The 15,163-nt window shown below is 40.3% G+C and overlaps 1 protein-coding gene across 6 annotated transcripts in view; it reads left to right on the forward strand.

Moving 5' to 3' along the window:
• Positions 1-13,029, forward strand: part of PAFAH1B2 (platelet activating factor acetylhydrolase 1b catalytic subunit 2) — a 30,502-nt gene extending 17,473 nt beyond the window's left edge. For all 6 annotated transcript variants that reach the window (XM_077893656.1, XM_077893659.1, XM_077893658.1 and 3 more), the window contains 3 exons: positions 997-1,113; positions 3,129-3,251; positions 7,051-13,029. In XM_077893656.1, coding sequence (XP_077749782.1) covers positions 997-1,113; positions 3,129-3,251; positions 7,051-7,329 — 519 coding nt within the window. In that variant the 3' untranslated portion in view covers positions 7,330-13,029. The remainder of the gene's footprint in view (positions 1-996; positions 1,114-3,128; positions 3,252-7,050) is intronic.
• Positions 13,030-15,163: the final 2,134 nt, after the last annotated feature.

A 15,163-nucleotide genomic window follows, 5' to 3' on the forward strand; every position in this document is an offset into this window, starting at 1 on the left:
CAAGCATGATGAGGCAGAAAGCATTTAGCTTTGTTTCTAACTCAGCTCCCTTTTTCGCCTTGGCTTCCAAGAAGCTTCCCTGTTATATTTATTTACTTAAATTTGTCCTGGTCGTGATTCTCAAGTCTTACTCTGTTTTACATGTTCTTATTTTGTGTATTTTTTTAAAGATTTATTTATTTATTTGAGCAAGAGAGAGAATATGCAGTGGTGGGAAGGGGGAGGGAGAGGCAGAGAATCATAAGCAGACTCCATGCTGAGTTTGGAGCCCAATGCAGGGTTTGATTCCTTGACCCTGAGATCAAGACCTGAGCTGAAACCAAGAGTCAGACACTGAACTGACTGCACCACCCAGGCCACCCCTATTTTGTGTATTTTTGTGGGGAACTATTCCACCTCTTTTTTTAAAGTTTGCACTCTTCCAAGGGCAGTTTAAAGGAAAAGAAAGCTTAATTCCTTTCTGGCTCCAGCACTCTAAATTTCATCTTGTGTTTCTACTTAACCCTATTTATTTTGACGCAGGAGTAGAGTGAAAGGAAAATTTATTGACTTGGCACCTTGAATATAAATGTTGGGACCTCCTAATTAGCATGAGGTGGCCTTGTGACTCCATTCTTGAGCTGTGGTCGAAGACTGCAAAAAGAACTGAGTGATGCAGAGGTGCCTGGGTGGCTTAGTTAGTTATGCAGTCAACTCTTGATCTCAGCCCAAGTCTCAGTCTCAGAGTTGTGAGTTCAAGCCCCAAGTTGGGCTCCACATTGGCCTGGGACCTCCTTACAAAATAAAATGAAAAACATATTTAAAAATAATAATAAAAATACTGAGTGATGCGATGCCATCCTCAGAGCCCTGCAAATAACGAGTAGTTCACCGTTTGCAGAATTACATTTGAATACAGAAAATGAAAATTATTCTTTCAGGTGCCTCACAACACATTACAATGGAGGAATTTTCTTTCCTTCTCAGTTTAAATAAAGCCAGTTTTTCTCTTTTTAGATATGGCGAGAACTTTTTTCCCCACTTCATGCACTGAATTTTGGAATTGGAGGAGATACAACAAGACATGTTTTATGGAGACTAAAGAATGGAGAACTGGAGAATATTAAACCTAAGGTGAAACGAAACTTATGTTTTAAAGAATATCTTTAATGTCGAGTCTTTTCCAGGTAGTTAAATTGTCTGAAATTGCTAGTAAAAAGATTGCTTCTTTAAAGCATTGTTTCACTGTTTTTGCTTTGTTCTCCTTTAAGATAAAGGATACTGTTGTCCTTGCTTAAAAACATTCCAAATAGGTATTAAGAAATCAGTGTATTACTTGCTTAGGTTGTATTTGTAATTGTTAATAATGATCTTCTTCAGCTGTAGGAAGGGATTCGATGCTAATGAGGCATGCTATTCTGTAGACCCAAATACAGTACTGGGAAGACTGCTCAGATGTGGGTGAGAGCGACAGTGCCATCACTGACTTCAGGAAATGATCCTGGATCTGTTTAACCATATAGATTAATTAGTAATCAAGGCCTCCAAGTTTTTCTGAAGAAAATTTGAAGCAGATGTGAATAAATGTTTACCAGAAACATGTACTCACTACCTTAACACATTATAAATGTCCTGAGTTGGCACACTGCCTATAATTTTTTTCAGCCCTAAACAAAGCTGTTAACAGTTGCTTTGTTGAAAATATTTTATTTTTGGCCTTTACAAATTTTTTTTTTTAATTTAAAAGATTTATTTTTTTTTTTAAGATTTTATTTATTTATTCATGAGAGACACAGAAAGAGGCAGAGACATAGGCAGAGGGAGAAGCAGGCTCCAGGCAGGGAGCCTGATGTGGGACTCGATCCCAGCACTCCAGGATCATGCCATGAGGGGAAGGCAGACTTATTTAACTGCTAAGCCTCCCAGGCGTCCCGGTTTATTTATTTATTTTAGAGAGAGCATGAGTGAGAGGGGCAGAAGGAGAGGGAGAGAATCTCAAGCAGACTCTGCTCTGAGTGCAGAGCCCATGGGGCTTGATCTCCTGACCCTGAGAACCCAACCTGCACTGAAACCCCTTTTTATTTATTTACTATTTACTTATTATTAAGATTTTATTTAGTAGAGAAAGAGCTCACACATCTGTGTGAGTGGGGGATGGAGAAGCAGAGGGAGAGGGACAGACTCTGTGCTGAGCACAGAGTCCAACATGGGAGCTTGATCTCTTGACTCAAAGATCATGACCTGAGCTGAAATCAAGAGTCAGACACTGAACCAACTGAGCCACTCAGGAGCCCATCTTTTTTTTCCCTAAGATTTTATTTTTAAGTAATCTCTACACCCATCATGGGGCTTGAATTTATAATCCCAAGATCAAGAGTCCCATGCTCTACTAACTGAGCCAGCCAGGCACCCCTATTTTTTGACTAATGTAATAGAAAAACTTGTCCATGTTCCTGTCTTTTGTAACAGGGTGGTAAGTTACTTTATTGGATTATACAGTAGGATGTATGTCTCTAGATGACAGCCACCTCGTAAATTAATTAATCTATTTGTCTGCTTATTTATCTATGTATCTACCTGTCTGGATGAACTTGTTGAAACTGCATCCAGCCTCCTCCCCAGCCACTCTTTCTTGAGTATAACTGTGCACGTATTCATACCAGTTACACTCCCTTGGGTACTTTTGTTATTTTTTTCTGGAAGATACTTCTAGTCAAGGAGTTTTTGTGGTAGGAGTTGCAGATGTTTTTCCCTGACTTTCCTAGATTTTACTTTATTTTAGTGTTTTCTTCAACATGCAGAGTTTTAATTTTTATACAGTTGAATTTTTCTTTTTTGTATAGGATTTTAGGAGATTAGCTTCCAACTCCACAATAATGAAAACCTTCTATCATGCTAATGTAGTTCTACTACTTCAGACTTAATCTGCTTGGAATTTATCCTGAAATATATGAGGCCAAAATCAGTGTTTGAAGATGGCTGCTCAGTTGAAGTTACCCACTACCATTTGACAACTTCACCTTTCCTTCTTTTCATTTTTGAAATAAAATTTTTATATAAACATTGATAAATATTTTTATCTAATATTGATTTTTATCTAAACATTCCTTTATTCCTCTCTGCTTTTTTTCTTCTTCCTTTAATCATAGGTCATCGTTGTCTGGGTAGGAACAAACAACCATGAAAATACGGCGGAAGAAGTAGCAGGTGGAATCGAGGCCATCGTACAACTTATTAACACAAGGCAGCCACAGGCCAAAATCATTGTATTGGTATGTAGTCTTTGGGTGTGTAAAGTCTTTGATGTCATTAGGTCAAGTGAGGAATGTTTTCCGAAATATGATCGCTCATGAATATAGAGAATCTTTAGGTGGAAGCAGTTTGTGATACTCCTAAGAGGCTCTTGTCTGATATATCCCATTGTCTTAACCAGTTTCATCATTCCCCAGACCAGCTGTGGGAGTCATCTTTTATCTGCTCATCTTTGTTTAGAGGTGGAAATCCTCTTTGTTGTCTTAGGTAGCCTTAATTTTTTTTTAACTGTCTTCTGATGATTTTTAAAATTACATATGAAACTTGTCCTAATCCTGAGTCTCTTTTTATTAGATGTAGGTTTGGATTAACTTAGATATATTGTTCAGTTAAAGATGGTATATTCATTAGAATCTCTGAATTCTCTAAAACATCAAAGATTCTGTTAGCAAGAAATTGGGTACTTTATAGTCTTACCTTTAATAGAGAGTGCTGCCCTTTGAGGAGCTAAAACATTACATCTTCATAGTCTCAGAGATAGATAAGCTGTCTTTCAGTATGAAAGTTTACCTGTAGATATTCTCAGCAAAACTAAATTTTGAATGAAATCTGATATGTATTCAGTTCATTAATAAGATGATGTTAAAAAGATAGTCGTTTATTCAACAAACATGAGGATCACTATGTATGAGACACTGTCTGGGTCCTGAGCAAACAAATGAGTAAGACATCGTCCCTATCTAGTGGTAGATGGACACGGCAATATAAAGAGAGAATTAGCATACTGTATGCTAATGAGAGTAATTACATTGTATGCTAAGAGGAGAACAGGTTATTTGTTTTGTTTTAAGATTTTATTTATCTAGAGAAAGCAAGTGCGCTTGACAAGGGGGAAGAGCAAAGAGGGGAAGAGAGTGAAAAAATCCCAAGCAGACTCGGTTCTGATCATGGAGCTTGACACAGGGCTTGTTCTGACAACCTGAGATCATGACCTGAGCTGAAACCAAGAGTCAGATGCTTAACCCACTGAGCCACCCAGGCACCCCATGAGAATGGGTGGGTTTTGGACCTAAAAGCTGACATTTGAGTACAGTTTTAAAGAATTCATTGGTCTCCAGGCAAATGGAAATAGGAAAGAAAAGAAGGCATTACATAGGGAGAAAAAAAAAATGATGACAGGCTTGTATTTGTGTGTGTGTGTGTGTGTATTTGTGTTGGACAAGTGAAGGAAGGTGCTTCAAGAATTTTAGGGCTGACATTGAATAAAGTTTGAGGCCAGGATGTTTAGGAGAAAGAGACCATGGCCAAGTTACATAAGGGATTTGTATGCCTTGATAGGAGTTTGAATTTTTCTTATCAGTGCTGGTACGTTGGTGTGCTTCAGGGTCTTGTCCTTGGCCTACTCTTCTGCCCACTCCAAACACTCTAGCCTTATTTTTTTATTACATGGTATTTAATTTAATTTACTTGCTTGTATCCCTGCTTTACTCTAGAAAGGGTTGCATTGTTAAGAGTCCACCTCTGAGGTACAGTGGCTGGTGTATAGCTGCTTGGGATATATTTGTTGCATGAACGTTGCTGAATACATCCCTGTAAATAGTTGTTTCAACCAGACTTTTAAATCTGATACAAAATCAATCAATCAATCAATCAATCAGTCTGATACACCCCGGTGTTCTTTACAACACTCAAAATTCAGCAGTGCCTTAAATGACATGTGAGAGAATGATTGCACAAGTCATTGAATATAATAGCCCTGATCCAATGATAGTTACGAAAACTGTGGAAACAAGATTTATGATGTATTTAAGTGAAAAATCCAAATACTAAACTCTATGTGTATTATATTTAGAATTACTTAAAATACAGATGATCTTTGAACAAAATGACGATCGGGGCACTGACCCCCATACACTCGAAAAGGTACATATAACTTTTCACTCCTAAAATTTAACTACTAAGAGTCTGTTGATCAGAAGCCTTACTGATAAGCAGTTAACACATATTTGGCGTGTTGTATATATGACATACTGCATTCTTAAAGTTAGGGAAAAGAAAATGTGACTAAGAAAACCATAAGGAAGAGAAACTATATTTACAGTACTGTATTTATCGAAAAACATTTGTTTTTCGGACCTGTGTACCTCAAACCTGTGTTATTCAAGGGTCTGCTATAGTAGTCACATGATGAAGAGATTAGGAGCATGATATTTTTCTTTTTTGTTTCTTTTAACATTGATAGTTATTTTAGTAATTATTTTAGGGGAAAAAATCACATGGCATACGTTTGATACACTCATATTAAGGAAAATACAAATACATAAGGTGCTTTTCTCATCCTTGCTTGAAAATCTCAGGGATGGTGCCCTGTTCTTAAGGCTTAATCATTTTTTAGGACTTGATTGTCATGGTATTCTTTGAATGGCAGAACAAAGTATATTTGTTGTTCACTGGTTATCCTTTCTCCTTGAGACTTAAATATGTAAACATTGAGGGCAGTTCTTTTTTGTTAACTGTAGGATGTAGAGGCTTATACTTTGTTATGTAAACTAGGGTTTAGGATTGACTTCATCTGAAATGTTTGAGGTGCTTAACAAGGATAAGAGGTGATGATGTAGGGGAGCTGAATCATAATTATCTCTAATTCTCATTGGAACTATACAATTACACAATAAAGTGGTAATCAAGGCTCCAACATTTTGCTGAAAAATATTAAAGCAGACATGAACAAGTATTTTGGCATAAAGATTTTTTTTCTTTAGTAGAATACCCGTAAAAAATCTATTTTTTGTGAAATAAGACCTCTTACTATAGCCTGTAGGAGAAACAGGTGGAAAAATTTTTGCCTAAATAGCAATAACTTGCTATGTGCTATCATTAGTTATAAACCAACTGAAAGGTTGTCTGACAATTTTATAATAGGATCAACATCTGGAAAAGGACATTTCTAGTTGGAGATGATAAGCCTTGCTCTTGCCATATAAGGGTGGAGTTTTATTGACTATAGGAGGACAGACACGTGATTTATCTGAAAGTTAGATAATTAATATAAGTTAAAAGTGAATTTAGGAAACCTCTGTTTTATGGCAGGTATTATGTGTCTTTGATTGTTCAAGATCATATTTCTTCCCACTGTATTTCTCATGTGCAGTAGTATAGGTTCCATGTAGCCTTCAGAAATAAATGTGTATTTGAGCTAGATTATTCTGATGACTGTATGGAGAATGAATTGGAGGGAAGACCACAGTGAAGGTAGGAAGACCACTCAGGAACTTTACGTCAACTGAGTGAGTAGTGGTAAGTAAGTTTCCAAGTACGTATAATCAGAATGGAGGGGGGAAAAGGTTTTGAAAAGTATTAAGGATGCAAAAGCTGAGTAATCTAATGTTACATAGATAAGATATATGGGATGAAACACTCAGGGATGTCAGAATGACCAGTTGGTACAGAGAATGTAGAAGGACCATAGTGTAGGGAGAAGATGATGAATTGGTTTTGGACGTGTCAGTCCGAGAGTTCCTCAGGAAGTTTGGGAAGTTTGGTTCTGGGCTAGAGTGTTTGGAGGAGGCCGAGTAGTGGGCCAAGGACAAGCCCCTGAAGCATACCAACAATTAAGGGACTGGGAGAGGAAGAGGAACTCTTGAAGAAACTGTGAAGGAGTGGTCAGAGAACTTTGATTAAACCAGCCTAGTCCAGTGTTTGAGAAATCAAAGTTTAAAGAGTGCCAAATGGAGTTCTTCCAGGAATCCGAAATCACAGGTAAGTCAGTAGAGAAAAACCAGTGACTCTTATCATCTTCTGTTCTCTGCTTTGCCCCAGGGTTTGTTACCTCGAGGTGAAAAGCCCAACCCATTGAGGCAAAAGAATGCCAAGGTGAACCAGCTCCTCAAGGCTTCCCTGCCGAAGCTCGCCAATGTCCAGCTCCTGGACACGGACGGGGGCTTCGTGCACTCGGACGGTGCCATCTCCTGCCACGACATGTTTGATTTTCTGCACCTCACGGGAGGGGGCTACGCGAAGATCTGCAAACCCCTGCATGAACTGATCATGCAGTTGTTGGAGGAGACCCCTGAGGAGAAACAGACCACCATCGCCTGACTGGCTCCCATCAGTGTTAACCGCACCCCAGCTTCCTCAGATCAGTTATATCACTGGCACTACAGAATCCTTCTCTTTCCTAAGGCACTTTGCATTGTAGAATGTTCCTGGATGTTCATATCTAGTGTTTGAAGGGGAGGAGGGATTTAAACTGGTCCTGTACATAGAAGGTTGGTTTGACACAGGAGACAAAATAGCCAAGGAAGATTGTTGTTAAAATTTGTTTGAAACCAGAAGGGGACATTTTAGTTGTATGTATGACACACTCATTGAATTATCATAGTTTTTCCTGGGACAACATCGAGCCTAAGGACTGAACAAAATGAAGATTTTTTTTCTTGGCCTTTCTTGCTATGGATTATGTCATATATAGTAACGATCACGATCACACCTACCTGGCTTTAAAACAGATGTTTTTCCCATTTTTAAGATTCATAATTTAGCCTTTTGTTTTTAGTTTGCTTTACTCCTATGTATTCGCAACATTTCCTTAACATACAGCATCAGATTGAACGTGCTTGTCATTCAGATATGGGAGATGCTATGGTTACAAGTGAATTTGTTCTGTTCTCTTCATCTTTCCCATGTTTAGCAGTGGAAGATAGGTTTTGCCCCATTTGGGGGACTCTACGGAGGGTATTATTTTTATGCTGCTGAATATCATGTCTATAATAGACCCATGCATGCAGCCCTTCCTCCCTATTTCCCTTCATCCCTCTTTGTTTTGGAGGGGTCCTTGTTGACATTACAAGCTTTTAACACATTTTTGACCTAGGAGCTCTGTTGCTGGAAGTGTAAGCCCCCAGCCAGTGACTCTCATGATGATAGTACTGATGTGCAACTCATTCTTGTGTGGTGGTCTGTGCATAGTCTGTGTAGTGCTATCCATAGTCAGAGTTCTGGTTTGGTTTGATTTGTTTTTTCCTTAAAATGTGTTATACTTTCCTTTTTTGGGGAAAAAAAAAAAAAAAAAAAGACAACCAGAACTCTGTTTCCCATTCCATAAGCCTTGACATTATTTCAAGTTTTATAGTATCTTAAGGTGTATATTTTATTTTTTTTATTGGCTTAGTTTTTAAATTATATCAGTCCAGAAAAAATTGGCCTTTTCTCATGGGGGAACAAATGGAGCCGCTCTTCAGAATGACATTCTACCTTGATCCCACCATTTTAGCGAAAAAGAACTAGGTTTGTTCGACTTTCAGGGCTTCTCTCTAGTGTATTTTCATCTGAGAATTTCAAGAGAGCTCTTTATAATCTTAATGGTTTGCTCAAGCTACAAGAACTGCCATTTTAAAAATAACAGGACAATACATGGTTTATTGTTTAGTATAGCCATGGAATGTATACAAACTGGATCTACATACAAACATTTTAAACTGGACCAGGTGGGTATTGGAGTAACTTATTAAAATGTGCTCTGCACTGATTCTGTTTAACATTCAAGTTCAGTGACCAAGGCAGGTGTTCGATATTCTGCTTGCAAAGCAAGTGTCGGTACTTTTGTTGGAGGGAGTTGGAAGGGATTGCCAATGTGTGCTGAGAGCCACTTCTGATTGAGAGGGTTAGAACTTGGGCTGATGTTTTTTTTGTGAAGCCTCTTTCTAGGAATTTTTTTGGTCTTATTTTTAGTCTTTTTTTTTTTTTTTAAATACATTTCTGAATGTATCATGTCTTCACTAACAACAGAAAGTACATGTGATGTTTACTAGACTTGCTTCCCACATTAAGGTTCCCTCTCTTTTTAGTAGCCCAGATTCTTGCGTTTATCAGGACAGGTTTCTTCTTAGCTGAGGCATAGTTCTAAGGAGGGTGGAGACTTGATGAAGCCAGAAGTTTGAGTGTGAAAGACCGATTCTTATCCAGGTCCTTTTCCGTTTGTCAGAGGGTGGGGAGTATCGTCCAGACAAACCCGTTAGGTTAGGTTACTCCTGCAGCATGCGCTTTCAGCTTCCCTCCTGACTGAGGATCAAATACCCTTTGTGAGCTGGCCTTCAGCTCCTTTGCTTATGTGTGTAAACCTCGGGCGTTACTACATTTTATACCTACCAGAGCTATTCAAGCAATAGTATTTGAACCACTAGCCTTTTAAATAAAAGTCTGCCCCATTACTATTGTGCAGATACTGAGTCCACTTTCATTTCTTGCAAGCTTTCTTTGCACTGCTTTAGGCAAAAAAGCATTCATCTGTTTTTCCTTGATTGACATCCCTGTTTCCTACAGTGACAGAACTTAATGCTTACTCTTTGGATTTCTCTCTTTATACTTCTCATGTATATGTAAATGTAATGCACTGTCCAAGTGAAATGTCCTAGTTGTCTTTGTGATTAAGGGGCCAACTTTCCAGACAGCTAGCAGAGGTGTTCTGACTGCCCGCCCCCGCCCCCCCCACACACACGAGTTTTAATTCCTTTGCCCACCTGTTCCCAATACCCTAGCTGACAGCCAGTGATGGCACTATGGATTTCTATGGTCACATTGCGAGTGTGGCAGGTTGAGGATGTACTGCCAAAAGTGACCTAATGCATGTTGGTCTGCTGCCTACATATTCTAGGCTGCCATGGGCAGTGGTCTGACGCCCACTTAGGGTCTTTTTGGGGGGCATCTGTCTAAACCTGAATCTTCTGTGAAAACCTTAACCCAACAGAACAAATCTTGAATAGCTCATGCCCTGCTCTTAAGAATTCTGTCTCTCGTTGTTAAAAAAGACACCTTACTTTAAAAAAATTTTTTAACCTAGTCACTGTTTACAGTTGTATGCTAAAGCCTGAAATATTGTCTGTGCTGTGGTGTATGAGCATTGCCAATTTTATATTTATTGCAGTGAAGAAGAAACTAAAAATATATGAAAATGAGGAGCATGTCCACGCTCCTAAATCTGTGTGGGTGCATGTGGGAGAAGTGAGTCGGGGTCTCTTAAAAGGAGGCTTTTTGGAGTAGGATCTCCCAGGCTTCTCCTTGGTGTTCCTGCTTGGGGATCACTGCTGCTAGCTGACTGGACCTCCCCAACAGAAGTTTGTGATTCTGCTTTGGCAAAGTTTCATTGACTAGTAGAACTCATTCTGTTTTAGTGCATATTTCAATATAAATGTAAACATTTCACTCAAACTTGCTTATGTCTTTCTGTCTCCTTTATCAGACTGGATTCCAATGGAGAGGGAAAAAAGGGATGCTTTTTCCCCCTACCTTAACCACAAGCACATTGGATACTTAGAACATCCTGCTGCTTTTCTGGGGAACTGAATGTCCTGAGCTCACTGTCAACACATCTCCTCAGGGCTGAAGGAGGGAAGGGTGGGGTGAGCAGAGATAAGGAATCCTAAGTAGACTCTTGGGGAAATTGTCCAAGGAAGTGTCTCAGATTGGTTATGAGTAAAAGTTAAAAAGAAAAAGACCTCTTGGTCTTTTTTCCTAATTTCAGTCTAGAATTTATTCACATTAAATTTGTAATTTCCACTGTTTCTGTTTCTCACACTAATAATCCTCAGTTTCCTTTTTTGCACTGTAGAATATCTCTTCTTACTATTGCCCCAGCATGCACTCAAGTGCTTCAAATTAATTGGACTCTGCTGAGTTCCTGTGCCATCTAGGAAGAAAGGCCTCCTAATTCTCTGTAGGTGCATCTGTCCCCATTCTACTGTTGGCTGAGAGGCCGAGGGATTAATGGATGGTATCTGCCTAAAGAGTCCTATAATTTTGGTGCCTGAACTGGAATTTGAACCCAGCTTTACCTAATTTCAGAGTCCTTGTCTTGCCCACTACTCGTGCAATCTGGGGTGTCTTTGTAGTTGTACATTCTGATTCAATGAGTTCATGATAGATATATCCCTCCTTTTTTGGCTGAAGGAGCAAAGTGTCCATCTTCTCACCTGGACCAAGCCAACAGCTTCCTTCAGTCTTTTCTGCAGATGGATCTTTTTAATTCTATCCTCCATATGGCCACACAACTATTAGAATCTATTTAAAGTGCATTACCTGGCCATCTTGCTTTTCTACCTTAAAAACCAGCAGTAGAATGAGACGTGTTCATGGAGCAAGGATTTTTGGTGGTACACATGAAGAGGTTCAAAGACTGCTTGGCTATTAACACGTCAACAGGTTCAGACTGACAGGAAGACACTTAGGTAAATGAAGTTTAAGATCTAAAGGGAATGGGAAAGTGTGTAAGTACAGTCAAATGGCAGAAAGATAACTAAAATAGGAGGTTACCAGCGTGTCCATATGCTGAGTGGGGTTGGGGGCCACTGTCGTAGATAAAAACATTGAGGGTTCATTCATGTGAGACATTAAGAAAGCACGTATCTGCCTCTTTACCCTTGAGTCCGGAATGTTTTTGCAGATAGTTTAGTCTGGTTGCATGCTGCAGACCACTTAATCTGAACTGGATTAATGGCATCACTCCCAGTATAACATTGTGTGACGACGGAGCTCAGGAAGGAACCTTGAGCTCTCACGTAGCACCTTTGCCTCCCTGAGCTAAAACAGCCTGACCTAAGTATGACCTCTTTATAGCATGAGACTGGAACAAGGGTCAATTACTCAACTGGCCCATCAGAGCCTAACTTGATGACTAGCAACCAACCACGCCAACATTAATTACATCAAACTGATACGCCAGTATAACCTTCCTCAGCAGCTGAAAGCTTCTATGTTTTTTGTATCATCTACTTTATCACTCTTTACCACATTGACGCTACTGGGTTAAACTGGTTTACTCCTATAAGAGAACAAAATATGGAGAAACTAAGGTATTTTTGTTTTTCTAGTTGCCTTTCTCCCATATCTGATCACACCAAATTCCTCTCTACCCTATCCTCCCTCAGAGGCTTTGCGTTTGTCAGCCACTCACTGGTTCCCCTTAATCACAGGGGAGCAGTGACAGCAGCCCTGGCCCTTTGTTAAGTGTATCTGAACTCCTACCCCATGTGAGCTTCTGCATTGGCTTAGGACAAGTGGAGGGAAGACTCCTCACCAGCATCCACTTGGGAAAACTGGATAGAAACCAGCAGAAGAGTCCATTATACTTTTCTCCAGTTGTAGCAGGGGTGAAATCTTAACTCTGTCCATATTTTTACGTAGCCATGAGGCAACGGTCTAAGATGTTTTGATAAACACATTGTCTTCTACTCTGGTTTTATGCTATTTTATAATCTCAAAAAACACTGTACATCCTGATCCAGCTTTGACCTTAACATGTCAGTGTACTGCAGCATGCTCATCGGTTAACTACTGATTGTCCAAGCCATTAGCTAGAACATCCAATGTGCTCCATGATTCGATCCTCTTCAGTTCATTTCTTCCCACATCTTTGAACCTCTGTGCCAACAGCACTGAACTTTGAGTCTATATGACTTTGTTCAAGTTGAGACCCCTTGTCTGGAATATGTTCTTGTTCCTTTGCTAGGCTAGCTCCTACTCATCTTTTAGGATCCCCCTCAGGGACACTTCGTGGGGTGTTTTCTGATTTCCCTGATTTCCAGCTCTGGTTTGTACTAAATCTCTGTCTCTGAGTTCCCATAATACCCTGTGTAAGTCTTTTATCATTGCACTTACTCTGTATTATATGCTTACCTATTTGTCTACACTGTTAGATTATGAATTCCTTAAGAACAGAGAATGTGTTTTAAGTATTTGTGTTCCCAGCACCTAGCTTAGTGACTAGCACAAACTAGGCATTGAATAAATGAAAGTATGAATGAACAGATTGAGTGATTTATTCACGGTCACCTAGCCAGTATAACTGTCAGTACCGAAATTGGAATACAAATCATCTTTTCTTTATTTCCTAAGATTTTATTTATTTGACAGTGAGAGGAAGTGATCATAGACAAGTAGGGGGAGCAGCAGAGGGAGTGGGAGAATCAGGCTCTGCTGAGCAGGGAGCTCAATGCAGGGTTCCATCCCAGGCCCCCAGGATCATGAACTGAGCTGAAGGCAGACGCTTAACAGAATACAAATCCTTCAACTTAATTTCTTGTTCTTTCAGTGGTACCATGCTGCTGCTTGTGAGGAACAATGCCTGTTATTCTTGCCAGTAATAAGGACAAAGTTCACTTAAAAACAGAAAGATGCCATACACACCTATTAACAAAAGGGTTATTTTTGTTTTGTTTTGTTTTTAAGATTTTATTTGTTCATGAGAGACAGAGAGAGAGGCAGAGATACAGGCAGAGGGAGAAGCAGGCTCCATGCAGGGAGCCCGACGTGGGACTCGCTGCTGGGACCTGGGACTCCGGGACTATGCCCTGGGCCAAAGGGAGGCGCTAAACCGCTGAGCCACCCAGGTGTCCTTACAAAAGTTTTTTGTGCTTTTTAAAAATTTTATTTATTAATGAGAGAGAGAGATGCAGAGACACAGGCAGAGGGAGAAGCAGGCTCCATGCAGGGAGCCCCATGTGGGACTTGATCTCGGGCCTGTGGGATCATGCCCTGAGCCAAAGGCAGATGCCCAACTGCTAAGCCACCCAGGCGTCCCCTTACAAAAGTTTTTGACAAATTTTCTGGAATTGAGTGAAGCCATATGGAATTAATAAGATAGTTTTTTATACGAAGAATGAAGCTAGAAAACAAAGCTAGACTGCTTGAGAGGAACAAAGGTATGGTGAATGAGAGAATCACCTTCGTGAAAGGCTCCGAGGACCAGTGAGGTAACACAAGAAGCCATGGGAGGTGGCCTGTATGTGAGCCAGAGTGTAAAGAGACGGGACCCTTTCTATTATTGAGACCAACATGGAATAAGAACTGAGTAGCTGCCCACGTTATCTTTAGATAACAGCCAGAGAGGAGGAAAAGATTCTTGAGTTGTATCTTGTGATTTTGTAGATGGAGACCCAAGCTTTCCTGAGATAGAAGGATGGCTCATTTTTATCAGTGATCTTTGGGGTTAGATTTGAGTTGATTGATTTTTTATCTCCTTATTTACAGCAGCCTGATGACCGGCTTCATTTCCTGCCAAGCTCTGATGTTGATTCCAGCACATGGCCACAGGGAACAAGGATACAAGGCTTGAATGTATTGCTCATGTTTCGCAGTCTCAGTGGTGAAAGCCCGGCTAATCTGTCTATGGCAGAAAGTTTGTCTACTCAGTCAAAACCGCTCTGCCTCGACTCCCCTCCTACCCTTTAGACAGTAGTTCAGGGTGATGAATGCAGCCAAGCCCTGCTCCACTGACCTGCATTCAGATCTGGACATTAATACATGACTCTTGAAGGCCCAGAAAGGTAATTTTGCCTTAGCCCCAGAATAATGGAGTAAATACTTTGATTCCTGACCTGATATGCATCCTATTTTCATAGTCTTTGGAGAGAGGACCAGGCCCCAGGGGCAGCCCTGAGAAAGGACAGAACTTGCACGATGGAAAGAAAACGGTGCTGTACGGTGCTCTTACTGAGGGGCTGCGTGTGTCCTGACAGCTCTGGTTTGAGCTCCACGCAGATGCACTTAGGCCCTTTTATGGTCATTATGAAAACGGAACTTCAAGTCTGTTTCCTTTCAAGGGCTTGGTTTTGTAACTTTTTCTCTTTGGGTTAAAGTTACTTAATTCTAAAGTCGTTTTTGATCCTGCCACCCACCAACAGACACGACCACTCTCTACACCCTATCCAAAGCCAGGAACCTCGTCAGCTGCCTGGTTAATGGTCCCATTTCTTAGGTCCTTTCTGCATCAGGATCAAAAGGATGGCCTATAGGGAAATAGAACGAAGTCATCTGAGCCTTGTGACCCACCCTGCTCTCATCACCAGGGCTGGGGGTGGGCTTCTTAATCTATAACTCGGCAGATAATGCAGTAGCTGGACCAGCACCCAAAGGCCAAGGAGGCTACACCTCCTCCTTT

This window comes from Canis aureus, chromosome 3, assembly GCF_053574225.1.
Source record: "Canis aureus isolate CA01 chromosome 3, VMU_Caureus_v.1.0, whole genome shotgun sequence".
Lineage (NCBI taxonomy): Eukaryota > Metazoa > Chordata > Mammalia > Carnivora > Canidae > Canis > Canis aureus.